The sequence below is a fragment of the Carcharodon carcharias genome, chromosome 23, assembly GCF_017639515.1.
Source record: "Carcharodon carcharias isolate sCarCar2 chromosome 23, sCarCar2.pri, whole genome shotgun sequence".
Lineage (NCBI taxonomy): Eukaryota > Metazoa > Chordata > Chondrichthyes > Lamniformes > Lamnidae > Carcharodon > Carcharodon carcharias.
In genome coordinates, this window is record NC_054489.1 from 37010683 (window position 1) to 37032407 (window position 21725).

A 21725-nucleotide genomic window follows, 5' to 3' on the forward strand; every position below is an offset into this window, starting at 1 on the left:
AGCAGAGTGTGGGACTGTAACTGTAGGGTTAATCCTGTCATCCCATGTTACTGCAGGATATATCTATCTCTGATGGGGCCCTATCCCTGCCTTGTACTCCAAGCAAATATGGCTTACCCACAGTAAAGCACAGGGTCACTGAACTAACCTTTATGTCTCTGCCCTTTTCCCCTTTCTCAGATTGTGGAGTTAAAAGAAATAATTGTCTGCACAGCTTGTTGGGAATGTGTTCCCTGTCAGCCGATTATAAAGTGGGTGTCAGCATCAAACAAAGGACCTACCCCCACCCTTCCCACGCAAGAAGATGCAGCTGTAATTATGAGAGGGAGCATATGAGCCTCGCTTTGTCAGAACAGGATGGAATAGTGATCAGTATTTTGAATTCATTCTTGTAATGTGGGCGTTGGTGGCAAGGCCGGCAATTGCCCCTCTATAGTTGCCCTTAAGGAAGTTTGGATCTTCTTCATCAACCACTGCAGCTTGTCTGATGAAAGTGCTCCCACAGTGCTGTAGGTAGGAAGTCTCTTGGGGAGGTGGTGACATATTGGACAAGTCACTGGATGAGTATTCTAGAAACCCAGGGTAATGCCCTGGGGACCCAGGTTCAACTCACACCACAGCAGGTGGTGGAATTTGAATTCAATAAAAATCAGGAGTTAAAATCTGGTTCACTAATGTCCTTTAGTCTGCTGTCCTTATCTAGTCTGGCCTACATGTGACTCCAGACCCAAAGCAATGTGGTTGACTCTTAAATGCCCTCTGAACAAGGGAAATTAGGGATGGAAGATCCAGGCACGGTGATGTACATCCAAGTCAGGATAGTGTGTGGCTTGGAGGATAACTTGTAGGTAAAATGTAATGTCTCCTCATCAGCCCTCAGCATTCAATTTCACTGATGTAAATAGAACTTGGTTCTTTGGGGCTCTTCACAGATTCTGGAATACTGTTTTCCTGGAGAAAACCCTTCAGGAATCATTACTCCATTGATAATTATATTTCAGTTCAGTCTGGAGCGACAGCTACTGCTGACCTAGGCCGCGTGATTGGAGAATGGCTCTGGACATCTCAGACACAAATAAGCATATAAGGATTGATATTAGTCTTTACTGCTTGGACATTGAATATAACCTAGATGTACCACAGAAAGGAAAATCAAGCAAACAATGTTGCCTTATGAAGCTGGCCTGACTTTCCTTCTATTCATTTAAATGCAATCTTTGTTACTAAACATGTTATGTAATGCTCAGTACTCTAGGTGTCAATCTATACTGTATTGTACAGAGAAATAAGGAACATCTTTCCAATAGCCCCACATTAGACAATTCCCTTCCAGTCAACATTGAGCATTGAATCTGAGCCAGGCCTGATCCAGGGAATGCAGGATCCAGGTATTATGGGAAGACTGAACAAAGGAAGAAAATGATTAAAAATAAGAGAAATTTGGAAGGTTCTTCATAACCTGTTCTCTTCTACTATCAGGGCTTTGGAACCTGAGAAAATTGTCCTCCCGTATTTTGATCTAGAGTCACCAGCTGATTTAGTGGTGAAGAATGAGTCTCTGCCGACAGTGCAGCACACCTATGAGGTAGGTACAGCACCTGATAGACTTTGAGGTACTGCATTTTGGTGGCCATCAGGTGAATGTGAGTTGCAGTTGACTGCCATTTTCGCAGGCATCATGCCATCTGTGTTGGACAAGCTGCCTGTTATGGCACAGCTGATGGTAAATGCTGAGCTCAAATCCCAGAGGGAAGCTTGAGACAACTGCCACAACTATTTTTGCAATTTGTATGTTTCGAGATGCGGGCTTTGAATTCATTAATAATAAGACCAACAAGCCTGATAGGTTTTTACAAAATTAAGTTAAACATTTATTAATAAGAGAAATGATTTTAAGCACGTACATATGTCTGCAAATTACTACTATAACTTCTAAATCCCCTAATTAATCTGAGTTCCAGGTGTACCTTTGTTAAGGCAACAGTAAGACACATAGAATTCTTTTAAAAACCCAGGCAAAGAAACATGATATCCTGAACAATCCAATTCAAAGTAAGCCTTCTTAACTTCAGTTCATTGTGGACAGCGGCTTGAGGCACAGATGCTGAAGGCATGTCACACTTTTTAGAGCTTAAAATGCCTAACCTTACAAACAACATTCAATCCTTTATAAATATTTTCCCCTTTGAATACAAATTCCCATTGTTTCACTATGACTTTGGACTTTATCTCCCTGATCATAAAAATTTACCATAATATCAATTTTAACAGTAATCTTTGGGAAAAATAAATGCACTGTTTCTGAACTTTACCTGGATAGGTGACACATTTCATCTCTCCCTTGAAAACAGTCTAGTCTGGTTTATTTAAATATGTAAATGTCCTTTTATACCTTACATTCTAAACTTACCTCATGTTTACCTAATTAACATTTCAAACTTAATTTATCTTTTGTTACATCAAAGCCTCCAGACCAACTGCTTTTAATCCAATTAAGTCTCATACACATATACATAGATACAGATACCACTATTTTACAATAAATTCCAATAACAATATTATATCTTCCTGACACTGCCCTTGTACACTGGTTGAGAATGCTCCAAATCATGGTGAGGGGGGAGGGTGGGTTGGTGGTAGGAGGCAGGGAGGAAGCATCAATTATCTGTATGTAAATTTGATGTCACATTGGGACCTAGTTGCAATATTATTGCTACCATGATGCTCAGTGGACAAATGCAACTTTCAGAATGACCCTTAACCATAGAAATATGTTTACATAGAACATGGAGCACAAAACAGGCTATTTGGCCCAACCAGTCAGTGCTGGTGTTTTTAATCCACACAAATCTCATCCTATTCCAACTATGTAATCTCAGCATCTTTTTCTCTCATGTAACCATCTAGTTTCCTTTTGAAAGCATTACACTATTCACTTCAACTATTTCCTGTGGTAGTGAGTTCCATGTTCTAACCACTCTTTGAGGAAAGAAATTTCTCCATATATCTCTATTGGATTTATTAGTAACCAGAAGTCATCAGGTTTGATCCCTATCCTGCGCCCAGTGAGCTAGTTCAGCCAAGGTGCCAATAGGTTTGCAATACTGAGCCTAAGCAACCCAGATTAGGTGGGGAAAATGAGTCAAGGTATCTCTCAGTGTTGATGTCAAGTGAGGACAGTGTTGAGTATGGCTCTGGTGCCCATTGTGCTTGAGTAGCCTGGTAACAAAGGTAAAGAACAAAGAAAAGTAAAGCACAGGAACAGGCCCTTTCACCCTCCAAGCCTGCGCCGATCATGTTGCCCGTCAACTAAAACATTTTGCACTTCCGGAGTCTGTGTCCCTCTATTCCCATCCTATTCATGTATTTGTCAAGCTGCCTCTTAAACACCACTATCGTATCTGCTTCCACCACTTCCTCTGGCAGCGAATTCCAGACACTCACTACCCTCTGCGTAAAAAACTTGCCCCGCACATCTCCTCTACAGTTTTCTCCTCTCACCTTAAATCTATGCCCCCTAGTAATGGACTCTTCCACCTTGGGAAAAGCTTCTGACTATCTAGCTTCTAACATTCACATATAAGTAAGGAAAGGTTGACTAGGTGAGATATTGGAGGAATTTCCAGCAGGGTAGGAATCATTGGTTACTAATAAATCCCATTTTACTCAGAGAGTTGTTAGAATGTGGACCTCACTACCACAGAAAGCAATTGAGGTGAATAGTATAATACTTTCAAAATTAAACTAGACAGTTACACGAGAGAAACAATACCCTAAGAGGCTAAGGTGGGTTGATAAAATAGGATGAGACTCGTGTGCATTAGAAACACCAGCACTGATAGTTAGGTCAAATGGCCTGTTTCTGTGCTCTATATTCTATGTAAACCTAATTCTATGGTTAAGTACCACTCTGCAAGATGCATTTATTCACAAATCAGCATGATGGCAATAATATCGCTTCTAGCTCCCAGTGTGACACTACATTTATGTAACTGATCTCTCCTCCTGATGTGGGTCAGTTGTTTCAGGGAAGAAAAGCGATCACACTTTGCTGACAATTTTCAGTAAAATAATTGTAGCAGAAACATTTCTTACCAAATGTACTTTTTCAAATGGGCATGTGTTTTTGAAGGAGGAATGATATTTGACAAAGCCTGGTGATTTGGACTGGTGTAATCTTGCTGTACTGAGTTTCTTTGAGACAAGGGATGTTTGTGTATATGAAAAGCACATGGGAAATGCAATTAAATTGAATCCTGATTATTAATTGGAAAGAGTTGATATGAAATAGCATTATTGATTTGTGACAGCATTAGCACATGTCAGAAGCACAAATAATATTGCCCCTAAGGGTTAGAGGGAATCAGGAGCCGTTTAAATATGGAGGGCGTGACCAGTTTGCAGGATTCCTGCTGCCAACAATTTTTACTGGTGCAGGATAGGGTGCTGGTGGCGAACCTGCACTCCCAATGGCCAACTCCATTGTGGGGTTAGACACTTCCCACACCCTGGCAATTCTCGTGGAGTCAGGGTCGCTTCTCCATGACCCATGGTTTACATCCCCTTAGAGGAGTCGTGAACAATTGTCTGGGTTCTGAAACGTTTTGGAAGGTACATTCAAAAGATCTTACCGATGTCCTCCCTACCTCCACAAGGGTCCTCATACTCTCCGTACCAACTCAATGTCAACATATGCTCCTTTCATGCCTATTCATCCAGGTTGTCCTCATTATGCACACTTGGCTGAGAGCCCAGACCGATAAAAACATTAGCTTAGCAGGGAATCTGTTTTGACATGTGAAGTGAAATGATAATTTTACCTCATTTTATTCGTTCATAGGGTGTGGGCGTCACTGGCCAGGCCAGCATTTATTGCCCATCTCTAATTTCCCTTGAGAAGGTGGTGGTGAGCTGCCTTCTTGAACCGCTGCAGCCTATATAGTGTAAGTACACCCACAGTGCTGTTAGGAAGGGAGTTCCAGGATTTTGATCCAGCGACACTGAAGGAACAGCGATATATTCCATCATGAAAGGAGGCCATTCAGGCCATCAAGTTCCAAGTCAGGATGGTGTGTATCTTGGAGGGGAATTTGCAGGTGGTTGTGTTCCCATGCATTTGTTACCATTGTTCTTCCAAGTGGTAGTGTCACGGGTTTAGCAGGGGATGTTGAAGGAGCCTTGGTGAGTTTCTGCATTGCATCTTGATCTTGTTCATGGCACACACTACGGCCACTGTGCGCCAGTGGTGGAGGGAGTGAATATTTAAAGCAGTGAATGTGATGCCAATCAAGTGGTCTGCTTTGTCCTAGACGGTGTCAAGCTCCTTGAGTGTAGTTTGAGCTGCACTCATCCAGTCAAGTGGAGAGTATTCCACCACACTCCTGACCTGTGCCTTGTGGATGGTCAACAAGCTCACCACAGAATTCCTGATCTCTGACCTTTTTTTGTAGCCACAGCATTTATATGGCTAGTCCAGTTCAGTTTCTGGTCAATGGTAAACCCCCAAGATGTTAAGAATGGGGGATTCAAGGATAGTAATGCCATTGAATGTCAAGGGGAGATGGTTGGATTCTCTCTTTTTGGAGATGTTCATTGCCTGGGCACTTGTGTGGCCCAAATGTTACTTGTCACTTATCAGACCAAGCCTGAATGCTCCCATTAACTCCAGTTTTGCTAGGGCTCCTTTATCCCAGATTCAGTCAAACACTGCCTTGATGTCAAAGGCAGTCAACCTCACCTCACCTCTTGAGTTCAACTCTTTCATCAATGTTTGGACCTAGGCTGTCGCGTGCTGAGTGGCAGAAGCCAAACTGACCATCAGTGAACAGGTTATTGCTGAGCATATGTCACTTGATAGCACTGTCAGCGACCCCTTCCATCACTTTGCTGATGATTGAGAGTAGGCTGTTGGGCCAGTAATTGGTTGGTTTGGATTTGTCCTGATTTTTTTGGATAGGACATACCTGGGCAATTTTCCACATTGCTGGGTAGATGCCAATGTTGTAGCTGTGCTGGAACAGTTTGGCTAGGGGCACGGCTAGTTCTGGAGCACAAGTCTTCAGGACTATTTCCAGAATGGCATCTGTGATGCTGGGGACCTCAGGAAGAGACCAAGATGATCATCCACTTGGCACTTCTGGCTGAAGATGGTTGCAAATACCTTAGCCTTCTCTTTTGCACTGATGTGCTGTGCTCCCCCATACTGAGGATGGGGATATTTGTAGAGCTTCCTTCTCCAATTAGTTGTTTAATTGTCCACCACCATTCATGGCTAGATGTTGAAATTAAGTTAAGGCATTAAGTTGTTTGACATCTGTAAGTGTGCAAAATAAATTGTTCCTTTTGTGATCTCTTTTGTCAATGTCTCAATGTTTATTTGGACAAGGTTGAGAGATGTGAAGCATTTGAAGACTCTGATAGTAATAGTTTAATGGTTTGTCAGATTCACACATTTATAAGGTTGTTGGAACAGCGGGTTTTTTTCAAAGAACATTTCCGTATGGGCACTTTTTTTTCTCAACAGTTCCTCACATGCCATTGTTATTATATGGCTAATTGATTATGTACTTAGTGCACACTAGGAGAATGGGCACAGAAGTGGCATAAATTGATATTAATTTGTCATGGAAAGTGTGAGGGGCTATGGGAGTGGCTGAGTTATAAGTTGGCATTGAGTTGGCATGGCTAATATGAGGGCTCATGGGGAGTGGCTGGGATGCATGAGCTGGCATTGAGTTGGCATCAAGGGTATGAGGAGCCATGAGGAGTGGCTGGGGAGCATGAGTAGGCATTAAGTTGGCATGATGAATATGAGGGGCCATTGGGAGTGGCTGGGGAGATAGTTTGAGGGGTGATGGCTTTTAGGCATAACTGCTTTTATTACAACTGGGATGAAGTCCAGAGAAGCACTGTCTTCACCAAGGCCCCTTCGACAGCACCTTCCAAACCCATAACTCTAACACTTAGAAGAACAATGGCAACAAATGCATGGGAACACCAGCCCCCTCAGCACTTCCCTATCCTTGTGGCCACCTAAGTTCTGTTTCTGAGGTTGGGAAGCCTGACTGTATCCCGCACCCACCCCTGGGAGTGGAAATTGTGTATTATCCAGTGCTTTAAATTAAGCTGGGTCTGCCGAGTCTGGGAATTTTCTAACTTGAGGTACCCACCGTTATAGTGAAAATTGAGTCATAAGTCTTGGCACAAAAGTTGGTCTGTTCTTTATTTTCTTTAGGAGTTGGTTTTCAGATAGATGTTTAAGCCATGAAAGCGCAAGGATCCTATTTTGCTTCAGTTTTCTGGTGGTGTTCCAGGGTTATGATTGAGCTTCAATGAGGAATGGCCGTCTATGGGACAGGAAAGATCAAAATGACTCCAACCAAGGAATTGACGCAGTGGCTGAATGGGTCGATGCACTGATTCAATATGCTATGCAGTGTCAGAACGCAAATTCCCATTTGCAAGTCCTCACCAATTGAGTTACTGGACTCAGTTGTGCTTGTGGGGATGCGCTGAGAGTTAGAAAATGCTCCATTTTACTGTCAATTTTAAAAGGGCCCAAAGCTCCATGTACACAATTATGGAGAGCTTTATCTTAAATGATTTCATTTTACATGCAATATTAACCTGAAAATTGTTGAACAACTAAGCATGAGAAAATGGAAATACAAACCGACACAGTAGACAGGAAATTACCCTTCCTTTTAACAAGAGAATTCAAAACAAGGGGCGACATTCATAAAATTAGAGCTAAACAAGCTTATTCAGGAAAAGCTTTGGCACTCATGTGACTATGAGAATGTCTAACACACAATGCCTTAAGGTCGTTGCCGCGGAAACAATTGAAGAGGACAGATACTTGAGAAGTAAAGGAATTATAATTGTATCGAGCTACAGGGCTAACAGAATGGTGTAACAGTGACTAACCCTCATTCCTGTCAAGAGATAAAATCATGGAGTGATACAGTGTCAAATGGCTTAGAAGAAAAAATTACACAACCCCTCTGTGTCTAACCCTAGCTGCACAACCATGGTCCGTCAACAATTAGTGACGCCGTGCTAGAAGTGGACTGGCCTGCAGATTTCCATGGCAACAGTCTACTGTTCAATTCTAAGATTATTCCATTGGGTAGAATCAGCTGCACTGTGGACTCTTCTGATGCTGAGAATTGGGTAAGACTTTACATTGTCAAAATTTGTACTTTTTGAATGTGAGGAAATGGCAGTAGAAAGATGGAATAGTCAATATTGTTGGTACATTGAACTGCCTTAAAACTCTACTTCAAGAATTTGTTAAATTTGTAAATAACAATAATTTATGCTTCAGTGTACTTTGATTTCTTTCGAGGGTACTATTTTAAAATTAAGATTTTATATTTAATGGAATAGCGGCTCTGATGCTTTTACCTAGACCTTCTTCAAATAGGTAATCCTGCCATGTGGTTAGAACAAGCATGTTATAGCTATGGCTGTAGTTTTAATAGAGGCCTTTCATTATTGCTATGAATGCTGCATGCATTATGACAAGGTTACATTTAGCTGTTTGGCCCTTATATTTGATCAATCCACTAAGACTCATTAGGCATGAAGAACGGTTGCTTGGTCAGGGTTCTACATGCTGTACGCAGTGATGACACCCAGTTCCGTCCTTATCCATCATAAAGACTTTCGATAGTTCAGAGCATGAACCATGGTTTACTTCTTTTCTGCCTCTCTAACCTCAGTGCCCTGATTGTAGCATCTCCATTGCCTACCACAGTAGCCATTAGTTAACTCAGCAGAGGTCAGTGATTGAATCAGGATGTTATTCTAGTCCATAAGACTCAGCATCGCAGTGTAATCACCAGCTGAGCCATTAGAGTGAGCATTCTTTTAGTTCACTCCAAACAAAAGATTTTCAAAACAATTTTTGCATGAAGGTGTTATCTTTTAAGGAGATTTTCAAAGTCATATGATCTAACTTTACTTAGAATTCAAGAAACATGAATAATTATACTGCTCTTTCATCTGTAGATAGAACCATTGAGTACAATGCGCCCTCTGACTATAAGTACTGAGTACTCCCGTCATGACTTAAATAAAAGAGATGTCAGCAAACTCGAAAACTCAGTGGAAGAGACCATCTTGAATATGGTGAGAATGTTTATAAAAATGTCATTTGAAAATAACTCAATGGGCTTTGCAGCTTGATGTCCTAATTCTACTGTATAAAAACAAGCCTTCCTTTCGTCATTATAAAATCACTCCGCAGAACTTTCTCATTTAGTCTATCGGATTTAATACATTGGCACTTCTAATTTGCAGAGTCTGTTGCCTCTGCTTTTGGCTGACAGAACTTGTCCACAAGTAAGTCTTCCCCAATGTGCCCTTAGAGGACACTGACCTCTTTGTCACAAGCCTCCACATGCTGTTCATGTACTTGAAGTTATGTGTTGCAAACAGATCTGTTGGTGCTGCAGCATCTTATTGTAGCTGCACATATTTATTTCCTGATCCTGTGGTTACATGTTCAGAGCTCAGGGTAAGCTAACAATTCAATGCATCCCTTCATTAATTCTGGCTTAGGTTCAGCATGTTACTTTGGTGGTTTTTGAACCACTTAGCCAGAACAACACTTTTCACCTACACATCCCAACATGGAGTACTATTCATCAGCACTAATATCATTATTACTTGCTTTGAAGCAGCACACCAGTATTTTTCAGTCTACTCTACAGAACTTAGTAAGCTCCCATCACCTAACACCAGCCTTAGATTAGGAACCTGAAAGGTATTTCAAGTTTCTGCAATGGTAACTACTAGAAATGACCATTATTATGGCCTAGCTAGCATCACATGTACCTTATGGGGCTGGTGGTGTAGTGGTAATGCCACTGAACTAGGATCCCACAGGTTAATTCTCTGAGATTATGGGTTCAAATCCTGTCCTAGCAGTTGGTGGCATTAAAATTAATAAAGTTGGAATTGAAAGGTCATGGTGACCATGACTTTTGTGAAAACCCATTTGGTTCACTAATTCCCTTTTCTTGTCTGGCCTACGTGTAGCTTCAGACCCACACAATTGTGTTTGACTCTTAACTGCCCTCTGAAATTCACTCAGTTGTACCAAACCACTACAGAAACGGACTACAGCAGTTCAAGAAGGTGGCTCACCATCATCTTCTCAAGGGCAATTAGGGGTGAGCAACAAATGCTAGCCTTGCCAGTGATGCTCATATCCCATGAAATAATAAAACAAAACCTTAGGAACAAATATATAAACAAAAGCTCTTAGGCTGTCTGTTATTAGTAATTTCTCTAAGCCTACTGCATGGACCCTTTAGACCATCTGAATTTACACCCAGTTTTTACCAGTAGTTGTTCTGGAGTTATGATGACATAGACCCCAGAGTTAATGTTGACATTAATGGATTCTGTGTGCCTTGGTTTACATTATCTGCTTGCAAGGTTAGATGCAATAGTATCTGGCAACAGCAATTGTTTTCATTTCATTGGTGAGCAATCCAGTTGCCAAACAATACTATCTGTTTCGCCTTGCAAATATTTCACGTCCTGGAACACCAGAAGTTCTTGCTTGTCCTTGACCAATGAGACACAGTTGTCACAAATTTTTCATCTGGACTGAGCCTAGACTGGAAAAACATACCCTCATTTCTAACATGCCATTTTTTTGAGGAAGAAGATTATGGAAATGCTGCCTTGTGATAAATATTGTATTATTCCCAATAAGTTGCCATTTTCTATTCATTTGATTTAAAGTGTCATTTCATTTTGATTTGTCTTGAGTTAATTAGATTTAGACTGGACCAAATTTTATTGTTTATCTTCCAATTCATTCAGAAAAGTCTCACTTTGAGAGACTATATTGTGCTTTAAGACTAAAACTAGGTTGTCTTCCTACTAGAATTGCACCACTGTAACCTGTGTGAAAATTATTTGTCGTGTGGGCCTTCTGGAGAAAGAGATGGGAGCTGCAGTAAACATACAGTCTCAGCTCAGGATGAAATTCTTCGTTAAGGTAAACCACAAGCTTCATTTTTATAGAGCAAGTTCTGTCACCTACAGTCATTTGCCTTACTTATTTTGCTTATGATGTCAACTGGCGTAAATTTATAGAATATTATGGTGGCCTTGGGTGGCAGAGGAACATTGATAAATTCACAGTCCAGTGTGGAACTCAACCAGCCCTGAAAGAGAGTCATATGGACTTGAAATGTTAACTCTGTTTCTCTCTCCACAGACCAACTGAGTTTTTCCAGCATTTTCTGCTTTTATTGCAGACTTCCAGCATCTGCAGTATTTTGCTTTTATCTATGGAACTGAACCATGCTTGGTTCCAGACCAAGTTCAATTCTATGACTGGAATCTTCAAGGTCAGCGAGCGGGACGTGTAAAATGATGCGTGGTGACATCGGGCGTGCGTCCCAACATCACCGTGCGTCATTCTGATCCTCAGTTCAGCAGACGCGCAGCGGAGTCGACTGTGCACCTGCCGAACTGTCAAAGGCCATTTAAAAACTAATTAACATTATTAACTGAGCTGCCCGTCCAGCCTTAAGGTTGGTGGGGGGCAGATGAAGAGCCCAGGTGGCCTTCGCATTTGTCATGAAATCTCATCCACAGGCGGGATGAGGTTTCATGAAGGGTTTATAAATTAAATACATTTTTTTATTAAAGTTCATTGACATGTCCCGGCTCATGTGACACTCTCACATGAGGGGACATGTCTTAATTTTTTTTTTCTCTTTATTAACATTTTTGAAAATCAAACTAATCTCCCTGAGGCAGCTCTGTGCCTCAGGGAGATTTCTGCGCTCTTTCGCACGCATGCACAAAAGAGCGCAGGCCCCGACTCAGCCTACTCCCCCCAACCACACAGGGAGCACTGAGCGCTTCCGGATGCATATCACACTGGGCGGGCCTTAATTGGCCCGCCCACGCAAAATGGCAGCACTCAGCCGATCGCGGGCGGCGGTCAGCTGCTCGCCCACCTGCGCCCACTCCCGCTCAGCACCCCTCCAACGGGGAGAAAATTTTCCCCTATGTCTATAATCTCAGCTGGGATGACAATTATAATTGGCCAACCAGTCCCTGAACTAGAGAAGGGAAAAATCCTCCAGAATTTTCATTCCTAATTGTTGTCCAAAGATCAGTGCTGGAAAATGATCATGTGGAATTTAGGTGAGAATAGGACCATGCAAGGCCGTGATGCCCCCCACACTTCTCAAGTCAGATATTCTGTTGTCCTTCACTGCCTAAGCTCCCGGGTGAAGAATGGTCAGTTGGCTGATATACTGGAGGACAACAGTGCCTAATGGAACCATATCTCGGCACAATTCATTATTTTCAGGAGAGATCGGAGGGGGCAAGTAGAAAGGCGATGGGCAGTAAGGACCTTTTATATATTGGACCAAAGTGCAAAGTATTTTCTCTGATGGGCTTTAGCAGTTAAGATGCAGCAAGTTCCAGCTCTATGTCAATGCAGTTCCTAATGATCATGGGCAGAGTTTTGTTTTGGGGTCTTAGAGCTGATGTGATTTTAGTGCAGCTGACCAATCAGTGGCCAGAATGCCTGCTTGCTATCCAATTAAGGACTCCGAGGCTGGAGGGCCAACAGCCTTGAGAGATCAGCAACTCCATCAACAGAGATGGGAGCTGCCAAAACAGGTTAACGAGAGTACCTCACAATGGAGAAGCCCTCAAGACTTCTGAATAAAGGGAAAATTTATACTGACCCCAGCTGCCGAGCCATTATTTTGTAAGGAGAACGGCACACAGGGTAACCTGCAACTGCAACTATAGCCATCTCACAATCATAGTCACTTGTGGAGTTGCGGGTGGGGGGAGATGGGGATGGTTAAAAATGTTATTTGGAACACTGGTGCCTGGTCTGCCTCTATATATTGGCCATGATTAGGCTGCTGTGGGGGGAACTCGTTACTGACTGGAAAATGCCCAATTCTCTTAATAGGTTCTTTATGGGCCCTAATTAGCTACCTACTGCTTGTGGTGGGAACCCACCAACCATCCACTTTTAAAATAGTCCGAAGGCAGAAACATGCTGGCAAACCGGCAAGCCGCTCTCCCAAGGCAATTTTCCAGCCCTCGCACCTCTGGCTCCTTTTCTGATGTGAATCAAAAATTCTGTCCCATAAATCCAGAAGGTAAAACCTTCCTGAGCCTGAGAATAACTCTCCATAGCTAAACAATCGCACTCAAAAGCCAAGAGATTGGCATGTGAGAACTTAGAATGTACATTTGACACATCCTTCAGAGTGCACTGTGCTCTTTATGATGTATCTGAAGATAATGGTGCATGACTTCAAAGACGTTGATAGGGATATTACAATGCCAAAATTAGCAATTGACCAGTTCCTCAGTGCTGCCATCATTTGGCCCAAAGTTTTTAAAAATATCTCCAAAATTCTGAGTAACGGAAAGCACTTCTATGGCATAAAAGTTGCAATTCAAATTCAATGCTGGTATAGTCCATTGTCAGATTTTCCCTCCTCTGGGAAATAAACATTCCTCAAAAACAGTGAGGAGGAATAAAGGGCAGAGACCTTCTGTCTCCTCTTCCCTGAGTTTTCTTGGGGCTTTCTCAGTACATGTCGCTGAGCCATCTGTTCTAGGTGTTGTCCTGGCAATCCTACGACCATAAGGTAGAGGGGGTTCCTTGCCACCCACCTCATTTTATTATGCTTCTGTTGGTAGGATGGCCCAGCGTATGGTATCTTGAATAAACCTGATGTGACAGTCAATTATAGGACTCCTGTAGACCAGAAGGCCAAAGGTTGGAGGCAGAAGGTAGCATTTTCACATCCACCTCTCCTTCTCCACAATATTTGGTCCTTAGCATCTTGACATCTGCTGCACTCCAATTTCTTTCATAATATTCAGGTGCAAGGCACATTCTGGAGTGCCCCATGCAAATGAAACATCCTGGGAATATTACATTCCCTCCTTTTGAAGCCTGATTGCTAATTTGGAAGATACACCTCCTGGTGTGCTACTGAATTGTACAGACCTGGAAACACCCAGGTTCCGTCCCAGCAATCAATCGCAGTGTCATTTCAGTTGCTTCAGTGCCCCTGGCCAGATGTGAGGAAATAAATCAACTGGTGACGCACTCCCAAATGTTATCCTCTATGGGGTAAAATGCATGTGTAGGGAGATAAGCTGCAGAGAGAATTGGGATTGGCTGTGTTGCAACAATTAGTCAGTCTCTTGCGAGAAGCCATATGGTCAAGGTAAAAGAGAGTTGCAGGTAATCTAGTATTATTAAACTCTTCAAGAAGGGTAAAAGAGAAAGTTAAAGAGAGACAAAGGCCCTAATGTTCCCCTCTGTATTTTGTCTAAGGGACTCTCAGTCCATAGGCTAATGGGAGAAGAGAAAGGCCTGGATCCCCTTAATGCCTGCGCCTACAACAGAGAAAACGTTGTAATGTCATGGACTGAGGACCTAATGATGTCTCTTGCACCAATTTCCTATGGGAATAGCAATTTGGATTGATGCCTCAAAAATTATGGAGCAGAATGCCCAAGATATAAACTAGAAACAGCCGGAAATGCTCAGCCAGTCAGGCAGCATCTGTGGAGTGAGAACCTGAGTTTCACAGATTATCACAGACCTTCCCTTTTGTTTCCCCATCCCCTTTTCCCCTCGATTCTGCCTTTACTGTTAAATCTTTCACTTCCAGTTCTGATGAAAGGTCATCAACCTGAAATGTTAACTCTGTTTCTCTCTCTGCAGATGCTGCCTTACCTGCTGAGTATTTACCAGCAATTTATGCTCTTATCTCAGATTTTCAGCTGCTGTAATGTTTTGCTTTTGTTATATGAATCACCCAAGATTGTACTGTTTGTATTGGCATTTATATCAGATCCTATCAAGAGTAACACTTGAGCTGGTGAAGGGGAAACTCAGTTATCCCCTAGGCGCTGTCCATCCACCCTGTGTTTGAAAATGAATGTCCAGAGGTACCAGAGAGCTGCCAACGCCTGTGGAGTCATATCCCAACAAGAGACAATACCTGCAGGAAAGGTGTAGAGAAATTAGAAAGGGAAAAATTAAAACAGAAGCACATTTTTCTTTTATGTTTTGCAGAATCCTAACAAGCAGTTTACATACCAGTCCAAAGCATCATTCATTGTGCAAGAAATGCCGTACAAAGTAAAACCTGTAGAATACCCAAGTGGCAACAAGATGGTAAGTAACACAGGGATGAGATATGGCAGAATCGGAGATTTCAGCTGCTGGAAGCTAAATTCAAATCACAACTGTATTTGGCTAACATTTCTAGGTATTGCATATCATCGCCTGTAAGTTCCACCGGCAGCGGAATACTCTGCCCCCATGGCGGTGGGTGTGCTTGGTAGGGTAAGCAGACAATATGATGGGAAGGCCAAAAGTCAGTTTCATGCCCTCATTAAACACATTTGCAACCGTCCACTCCACCCATCAATGGCAGGCCACATTTCCTGCCCTCGGGCATCAGGAACTTCATTGTAATACATCTGCATATCATTATAAGCCCAGCTCAGCAGAATCATTCCCCCACTCTGGATCATCTGCGCACATTGGCATGGTTGCACACCGACATGTTTCATAGCGGCATTTATAAGGTGTGCAACTGGCGAGCTGCACTTTGAGGGGAACTCGGAGGTAAGTGCACAGTAATGCTGCACAGCGCTCTTGAGAGTCGCCTGTTGGACCTCAAGATTGAGGCGCTGCGCATTCAGGCAAGGGCATAGGCAAGGTGGGTTGGGGGAAGGGCAAGAGCTGCCCTGCAGTTGAGGCAAATTTGGGGGGAGGGGAAGAGCAGCACCCTCAGGGAGAAGGGGCAGCTGGAGCTCCCACTCACACCACTGAAGAGCTACAGCAAGACATCACTGTTTGGCACCTAGCTGGACACAGGGTCTATAGACGCCGCCTTTCATTGCTGCAGATGACTGAGAACCAGTGTCACCGAAGACTGTACAGCTCCAGGGGACTGATTGGTCACATCTGACAACTGCTGCAGGAATTAGCACATGGAGGCATCCACCGCCAGTGGCTGTGAAAGTGACCAGGACACTCAATTTTTAGGCCAGTGGCTCCTTTCAGGGCTTCACAAGTGAGCTCTGTGGGATGTTGCAAGCTTCCACCCACAAATGCATCCATGAGGTCACGGATGCCATCTTCATCAGGGCACACAACCTTGTGCATTTCGCCCGGGGCCAGGAAAGCCAAGGAACAATAGCACTGGGATTTGCCCAGATCTCAGATCTCCTATAGATGCAGGGTGCGATTAATTGCACTCACGTGATGCTCAGATCTCCGTGGCAATAAGTGGTCAACTACGTCATCCACAAGGTCTTCCACTCGCTCAATGTGCAGCAGGTGTGCGACCACCACAAACACATCCTACAGGTCTGCGCACGGTTTTCAGGGACTGACCACAACACCTACATCCTTAGCAGGTCTCAGATCTCGAAAAGCTTCCAGGGTCCATAGAAACTGCAGGGGTGTCTCCTTGGGGACAAGGGCCATCACAGAGGATGTGGCTGATGACACCCGTGTGGTGGCTTCAGACAGCAGCAGAGAGAAAGTACAAAGAGGCTCATACAGATGTTGAAAATGAGGTTCCGGTGCCTGGACCTGTCTGGTGAAGCCCTGCAATACAGTCCACAGAGGGTCACTCATCATCATCGTCTGCTGTGCCCTTTAAAACCTGGCGCTGCAATGGGGAGAGGAGCTGGTTGAGGAGGAGATGGAGAAGCTGCATGTCTCCTCCAATGAGGAGGACGTCAACAGGGATGAGGGTGAGTAGGACCTTGAAGGCAAGGATGACAACAATGAGGCTGTCTCACTGACCAGGTGAGGCAGGTGTGCTCGGGAAGCCTTCATATTTGCTAGATTTGTGGAGGATGATGATGATATGCAGTGAGGAAACACCACAGATCCTCACATTGCATCTGTGAATGTTTGACTCCAGTCTGGCTGATGGCAGTGCACATACCCTCTGTGATAAAGCTCCTGTCATGGAGACATAGTGGAGGTCCTAATAGTTGCTCAATTGCAGGAAGATGATGACAACATGCAGTGAGGACACTGCATAGATCTTCACATAGCCTCTGAGAATACCTGACTCCCGTCTGGCTGAGGGCAGCTCGCTTGCACTCTGTGATCACAACATTCTGGCAGCAATGACAAGCACCATCGAGGTGCAGGCTTCAGTAATGTGTCCAGGGAGTTTGAAGCCGGACCATCACTTTGATCTGAAGGTTACACACTGCACAGGGAAGAAGCTCTGGACAGAGACACCTGCCTTTATCTTGTGCTTGAACCAAGGTTTCACATCTCATTGACACGAATACTGCCCATAATAACAAGGAGCCATAGGCAAGGGGACATTCTTGGGAGTTTATTTACAATAGTGAACATTATGTACAAGTGATTAACACCTCTGCCCAGGCAGTGCAACTACATCTTCTTAACGTGTGCCCGAGTGGCCCAAGGCCTCCAAATTCGGTTGTAGCGTTTCATGAAACCCGGCTTTTGCTTGGCCTAAATAGCCAAATGGTTATGGTACTGGATTTGTAACCCCAAGATCAAGAGTTCAAATCTCACAATGGCAAACTATGAAACAATGTAACTTCATCTGAAATAGATGGAAACGTGTTTGTACTCGAAAGAGTTACATCTTCTTAACCTTCCTAATCCTGTCTTGGTGCTCCCCCGACATTCACATTGGAGGTGGAGGCAGCCTGCTGACTGTCTGCGATGACCTTGACGTGTGGCCTCTGGAGGGCCGAGACCTGGAGGGCCCTAGCCGGCTTTCAGGGACCTGCTGTGTGACCGTGGCACCCACCTTGGCCTGTGAAGCTGGAGCTGCTGGGGCCACAGGAAGAAGGGATTTGGATGGGCTGGACACTCCGGGAGTCACCTGGGTGGATGGCCCTGGGGTGTGCATGTGCTGATCTCCCTCCCTTTGAGTGCCTGAGGATATCAGGAGATCCTGAAATGCTTTCGAATTAATGAAGTACTCACTAAGTTTTTTATTCATTCTTGGTATGTGAGCATCGCTGGCTGAGCCAGCATTTGTTGTGCATTGCTAATTGCCCTTGCAAAGGTGGTGGTGAGAAGCCTTCTTGAACCACTGCAGTCCATGTGATCCATGTCCATGGTACTTCCACAATGCTCTTAAGGACTGAGTTCCAGGACCTTGATACAGCGACAGTGTGGAAATGGGGGTATATTCCCATGTCAGGATGATGTTCGACTTGGAGGGAAATTTGCAGATGTTCCCATTCATCTGCCACCCTGATACCTTGAGGTGGTAGAGGTCGCGGGTTTAGGAGGTGCTGTTGCAGAAGCCTTGGCAAGTTGCCGCAATGCACCTTGTAGATGATACACAGCAATGTTGGAATGTGTGAATCTCTAAGGTGATGGATAGGGTGCCAGTCAAGCAGACTGCTTTGTCTTGAATGGTGGCCACAACACCCATCTCTTTACTAAGACATTGGCCTAGTTTTAATGATGGATGTCAGGCCCTCAAACCATCACCCCTCCACCCCCTCACACCACCCCCACCCCCATGCCCTCTCTATGTCCCCTCATATCCACTATGTCTGCTCATACTCCCTCATACACCCCTCATGTACCCTTCCATGCTCCCCATTTATCCTCCATAGCGCTCACCCAGTATCCACGATAGGCAGACCTCAGGATATCTTTGAAATGGACATTAAAAACAAGTAAACTTTTAATAATCTAATCTCATTGAAATGCACCCATTACTAAAAAAAACTTTCCTTCAAAAGAAGCAATTCTCTCAGGTAGTCAATCTGTTTTAAAAACAAACATTGATTTTATAACCATACAAAAGACAGCTAATCCTTTAATAATCTACTGTCAATCAAAATGTCTATATAGCCCCTTGCTGAGGTAAGTAGTTTTGGAGATATTTAAACTCAGCCAAGCATTCATAATGACCATGGCTACCAAACCATTCCAGCTCACAGACAATGGAGCCTACTGAAATAACAAAAACCAGATTGCCTGTCAATCAAAGCAGTCCAGGAGCAGGTGGAAACTTTTTTTTCTCAAAGTAACAGATGCTGAATGTGTTTTTCATTTTAAAAGAATTCTGGGCATTTAAATAAATTCAGATCATAATACTAGAGATCCAAAGCACTGCAGTAAAAACACATCTAACTTATATTACAGCATTGAATTGAAGGAACATTTTCTTTTTGTATTTAAAAGCCTGTCATTGAAAGAACTCCAGGAGCAGGTGCCTTCCTTTTTGTTCCCCCACTTGGGACTTGGGTCTGAGAGGCCATGAAATTGCAGATGGCTTAATCTTCCCATCCCTGCAATTAAGGGCGGGAGCGGTGTGTGTGGGCAGGCTACACGCACCCTTAACCTGCACCAGATAAAATTGCCAGAAACAAGAACGGGGGTGGGAGTCCTGGAATCAGGTCTTGCCCGCCAATTTTAAAGGGTTCCTGAGTCATCTCGACTTAGCGAGAATGTGGGCCTTTGTCTCAGAGAAAAGCGAGCTATCGCTGATAGACAGAAGACACATGCATTAACTAGGCTCATTTTCAAATGAATTGCTGAACTTCAATTCAGTGAGCATTGTTTTGGAGTTTAGAAATTTCCCTGTGGAAGAAGCCAAAGAACTGATATATACTACACTGTGGCGCTTCCAAGCCATCACTGAAGGAAGGGTACAATTACAGTGTGACAAACTTATATCGTCAGTTGCTATTATACAAAGCAAAAAAGAAAGACTTGCATTTATAAAGTGTCTTTCATGACCCCAGGGCATTCCAAAGAACTTTACAGCCAATGAAGAACTTCAGAAGTGTTAATGAGGAATCTAAGAAATACAGCAGCCAGTTCAGCAATGCAAGGTCCCTGAGCAATGAGTTGATGTCCAGATAATCTGTGTTTTTTTATTGATGCTGATTGAGGGAAAAGTATTGACTAAGACTCTGGGAAGAACTGTGCTGTTCTTTTTTGAAATAGTGCAGTGAGATTGTTTATGCTCACCTAAGAGAACAAATGGTTCATTGGTTTAACATCTCCTTTGAAAATCGCACATCTGAAGTTGCAGCCTTTCATTAGTGGTGCTGGAGTGCCAGCCTAGATTATGTGCTTACATATCTGGAGTGGGACTTGAACCCACAGTTCTCTGATTCATGAGCAAGTGTGACCATTGAATGGGTCAATGTGGGGATCAAGGAATATCTTTGGGAAAAATTTGACGCAGAAGTGTGAGAAAAACCTAATAACATGAATACAGTCAATGTGAAGGCTTTCTATTTCAGTACAGTCTATGCCAGAGGTCTGTGTGGCAACTGTACAAAGAGCTTTTTTATTTGTTCATGGGATATGGGCATCGCTGGCTAGACCAGCATTTATTGCCCAACCCTAATTACCCTTGAGAAAGTGGTGGTGAGCTGCTTTCTTGAACCGCTGCAGTCCATGTGCTGTAAGTACAGCCCACAGTGCTGTTAGGGAGGGAGTTCCAGGATTTTGACCCAGTGACAGTGATAGGATGATTATGTAGTTCTAAGTTAAGATGGTAAGAGGCTTGGAGAGGAACTTCCAGGTGGTGGTGCTCCCATGTGTCTGCTGCCCTTGTCTTTCTAGATGGTAGCAGTCATGGGTATGGAAGGTGCTATCTAAGGAGGCTAGGTGAACTCGTGCAGTGTATCTTGTAGATGGTACACACTGCTGACTCTGTGCCTTGGTGGTGGAGGGAGTGAATGTTTGTGGATGGGATGCCCATCAAACGGGCTGCTTTGTCCTGGATGGTCTTGAGCTTCTTGAGTGTTGTCGGAGCTGCACTCATCCAGGCAAGTGGAGAGTATTCCATCACACTCCTTACTTGTGCCTTATAGATGGTGGACAGGCTTTGGGGAGTCAGAGGCAAGTTACTCGTCACAAGATTCCTAGCCTCTGACCTGTTCTAGTGGCCACAGTATTTATATGGCTAGTCCATTTCTGTCTCTGGTCAATGGTAACCCCAGGATGTTGACAGTGGAGGACTCAGCGATTGTAATGCTATTGAAAGTCAAAGATGTTAAACTTGAGGTGGCAATAAGTTACATACTCACCCGTCTTCCATCCACTCTAAAATAAGTATCAATATTTTAAGTCTTCATTCCTCACAAAAGGTGAATTCAACTGTTCTTCACTCTCAACTATCAGAGGAGATGTGGACCAAAGTGTAACATGTCCAAGTGGGGAAGCAAAAAAGAAGTCACCTTCTCCTGAAATTCTTCCAATGGCAGACTTGTAGGAACACGTTGCTAGGTGCAGGCTTCTTTAGATTCATTTAAGATTTGGGGATATTGGAATTTGGAAGGAGCACAAATCCACAGAGTGTTCAAAAGAATGGACTGGCTGATCTGAATTTGGGTAAATCTGTCGGGGTTGCTATCCCTACTATAGTGGAAATGTATCATTCGCAATAAGATCCATGACCAGCTGTTGTTCTTTTTCCTAGGTCCAAACTCTTATTGAACACGGTCGCCCTGAAATTGTCGTGCCCGTGCCCACCTGGTGCATTATAGTTGCCGTGCTTGGTGGCCTGCTACTTGTGGCTCTGGTGGCATTCCTTCTTTGGAAGGTATCTATGTTGAAGATGAAACAGCATGTGTAACAGTAAAAACGTGCATAGGCAGCATTTGAAAAAGCTTCATAATCATTATTAGACCCCTTTTTGATT

At 43.6% G+C, this 21725-nt stretch overlaps 1 protein-coding gene across 2 annotated transcripts in view; it reads left to right on the forward strand.

Annotated features, from left to right (window-relative positions):
• The window catches only part of LOC121269157 (integrin alpha-8-like), a 154136-nt gene that overhangs the window by 125566 nt on the left and 6845 nt on the right, over nucleotides 1–21725 (forward strand). For both annotated transcript variants that reach the window (XM_041173670.1, XM_041173671.1), the window contains exons 24-29: nucleotides 1480–1585; nucleotides 8020–8172; nucleotides 9013–9132; nucleotides 10904–11017; nucleotides 15107–15208; nucleotides 21504–21626. In XM_041173670.1, coding sequence (XP_041029604.1) covers nucleotides 1480–1585; nucleotides 8020–8172; nucleotides 9013–9132; nucleotides 10904–11017; nucleotides 15107–15208; nucleotides 21504–21626 — 718 coding nt within the window. The remainder of the gene's footprint in view (nucleotides 1–1479; nucleotides 1586–8019; nucleotides 8173–9012; nucleotides 9133–10903; nucleotides 11018–15106; nucleotides 15209–21503; nucleotides 21627–21725) is intronic.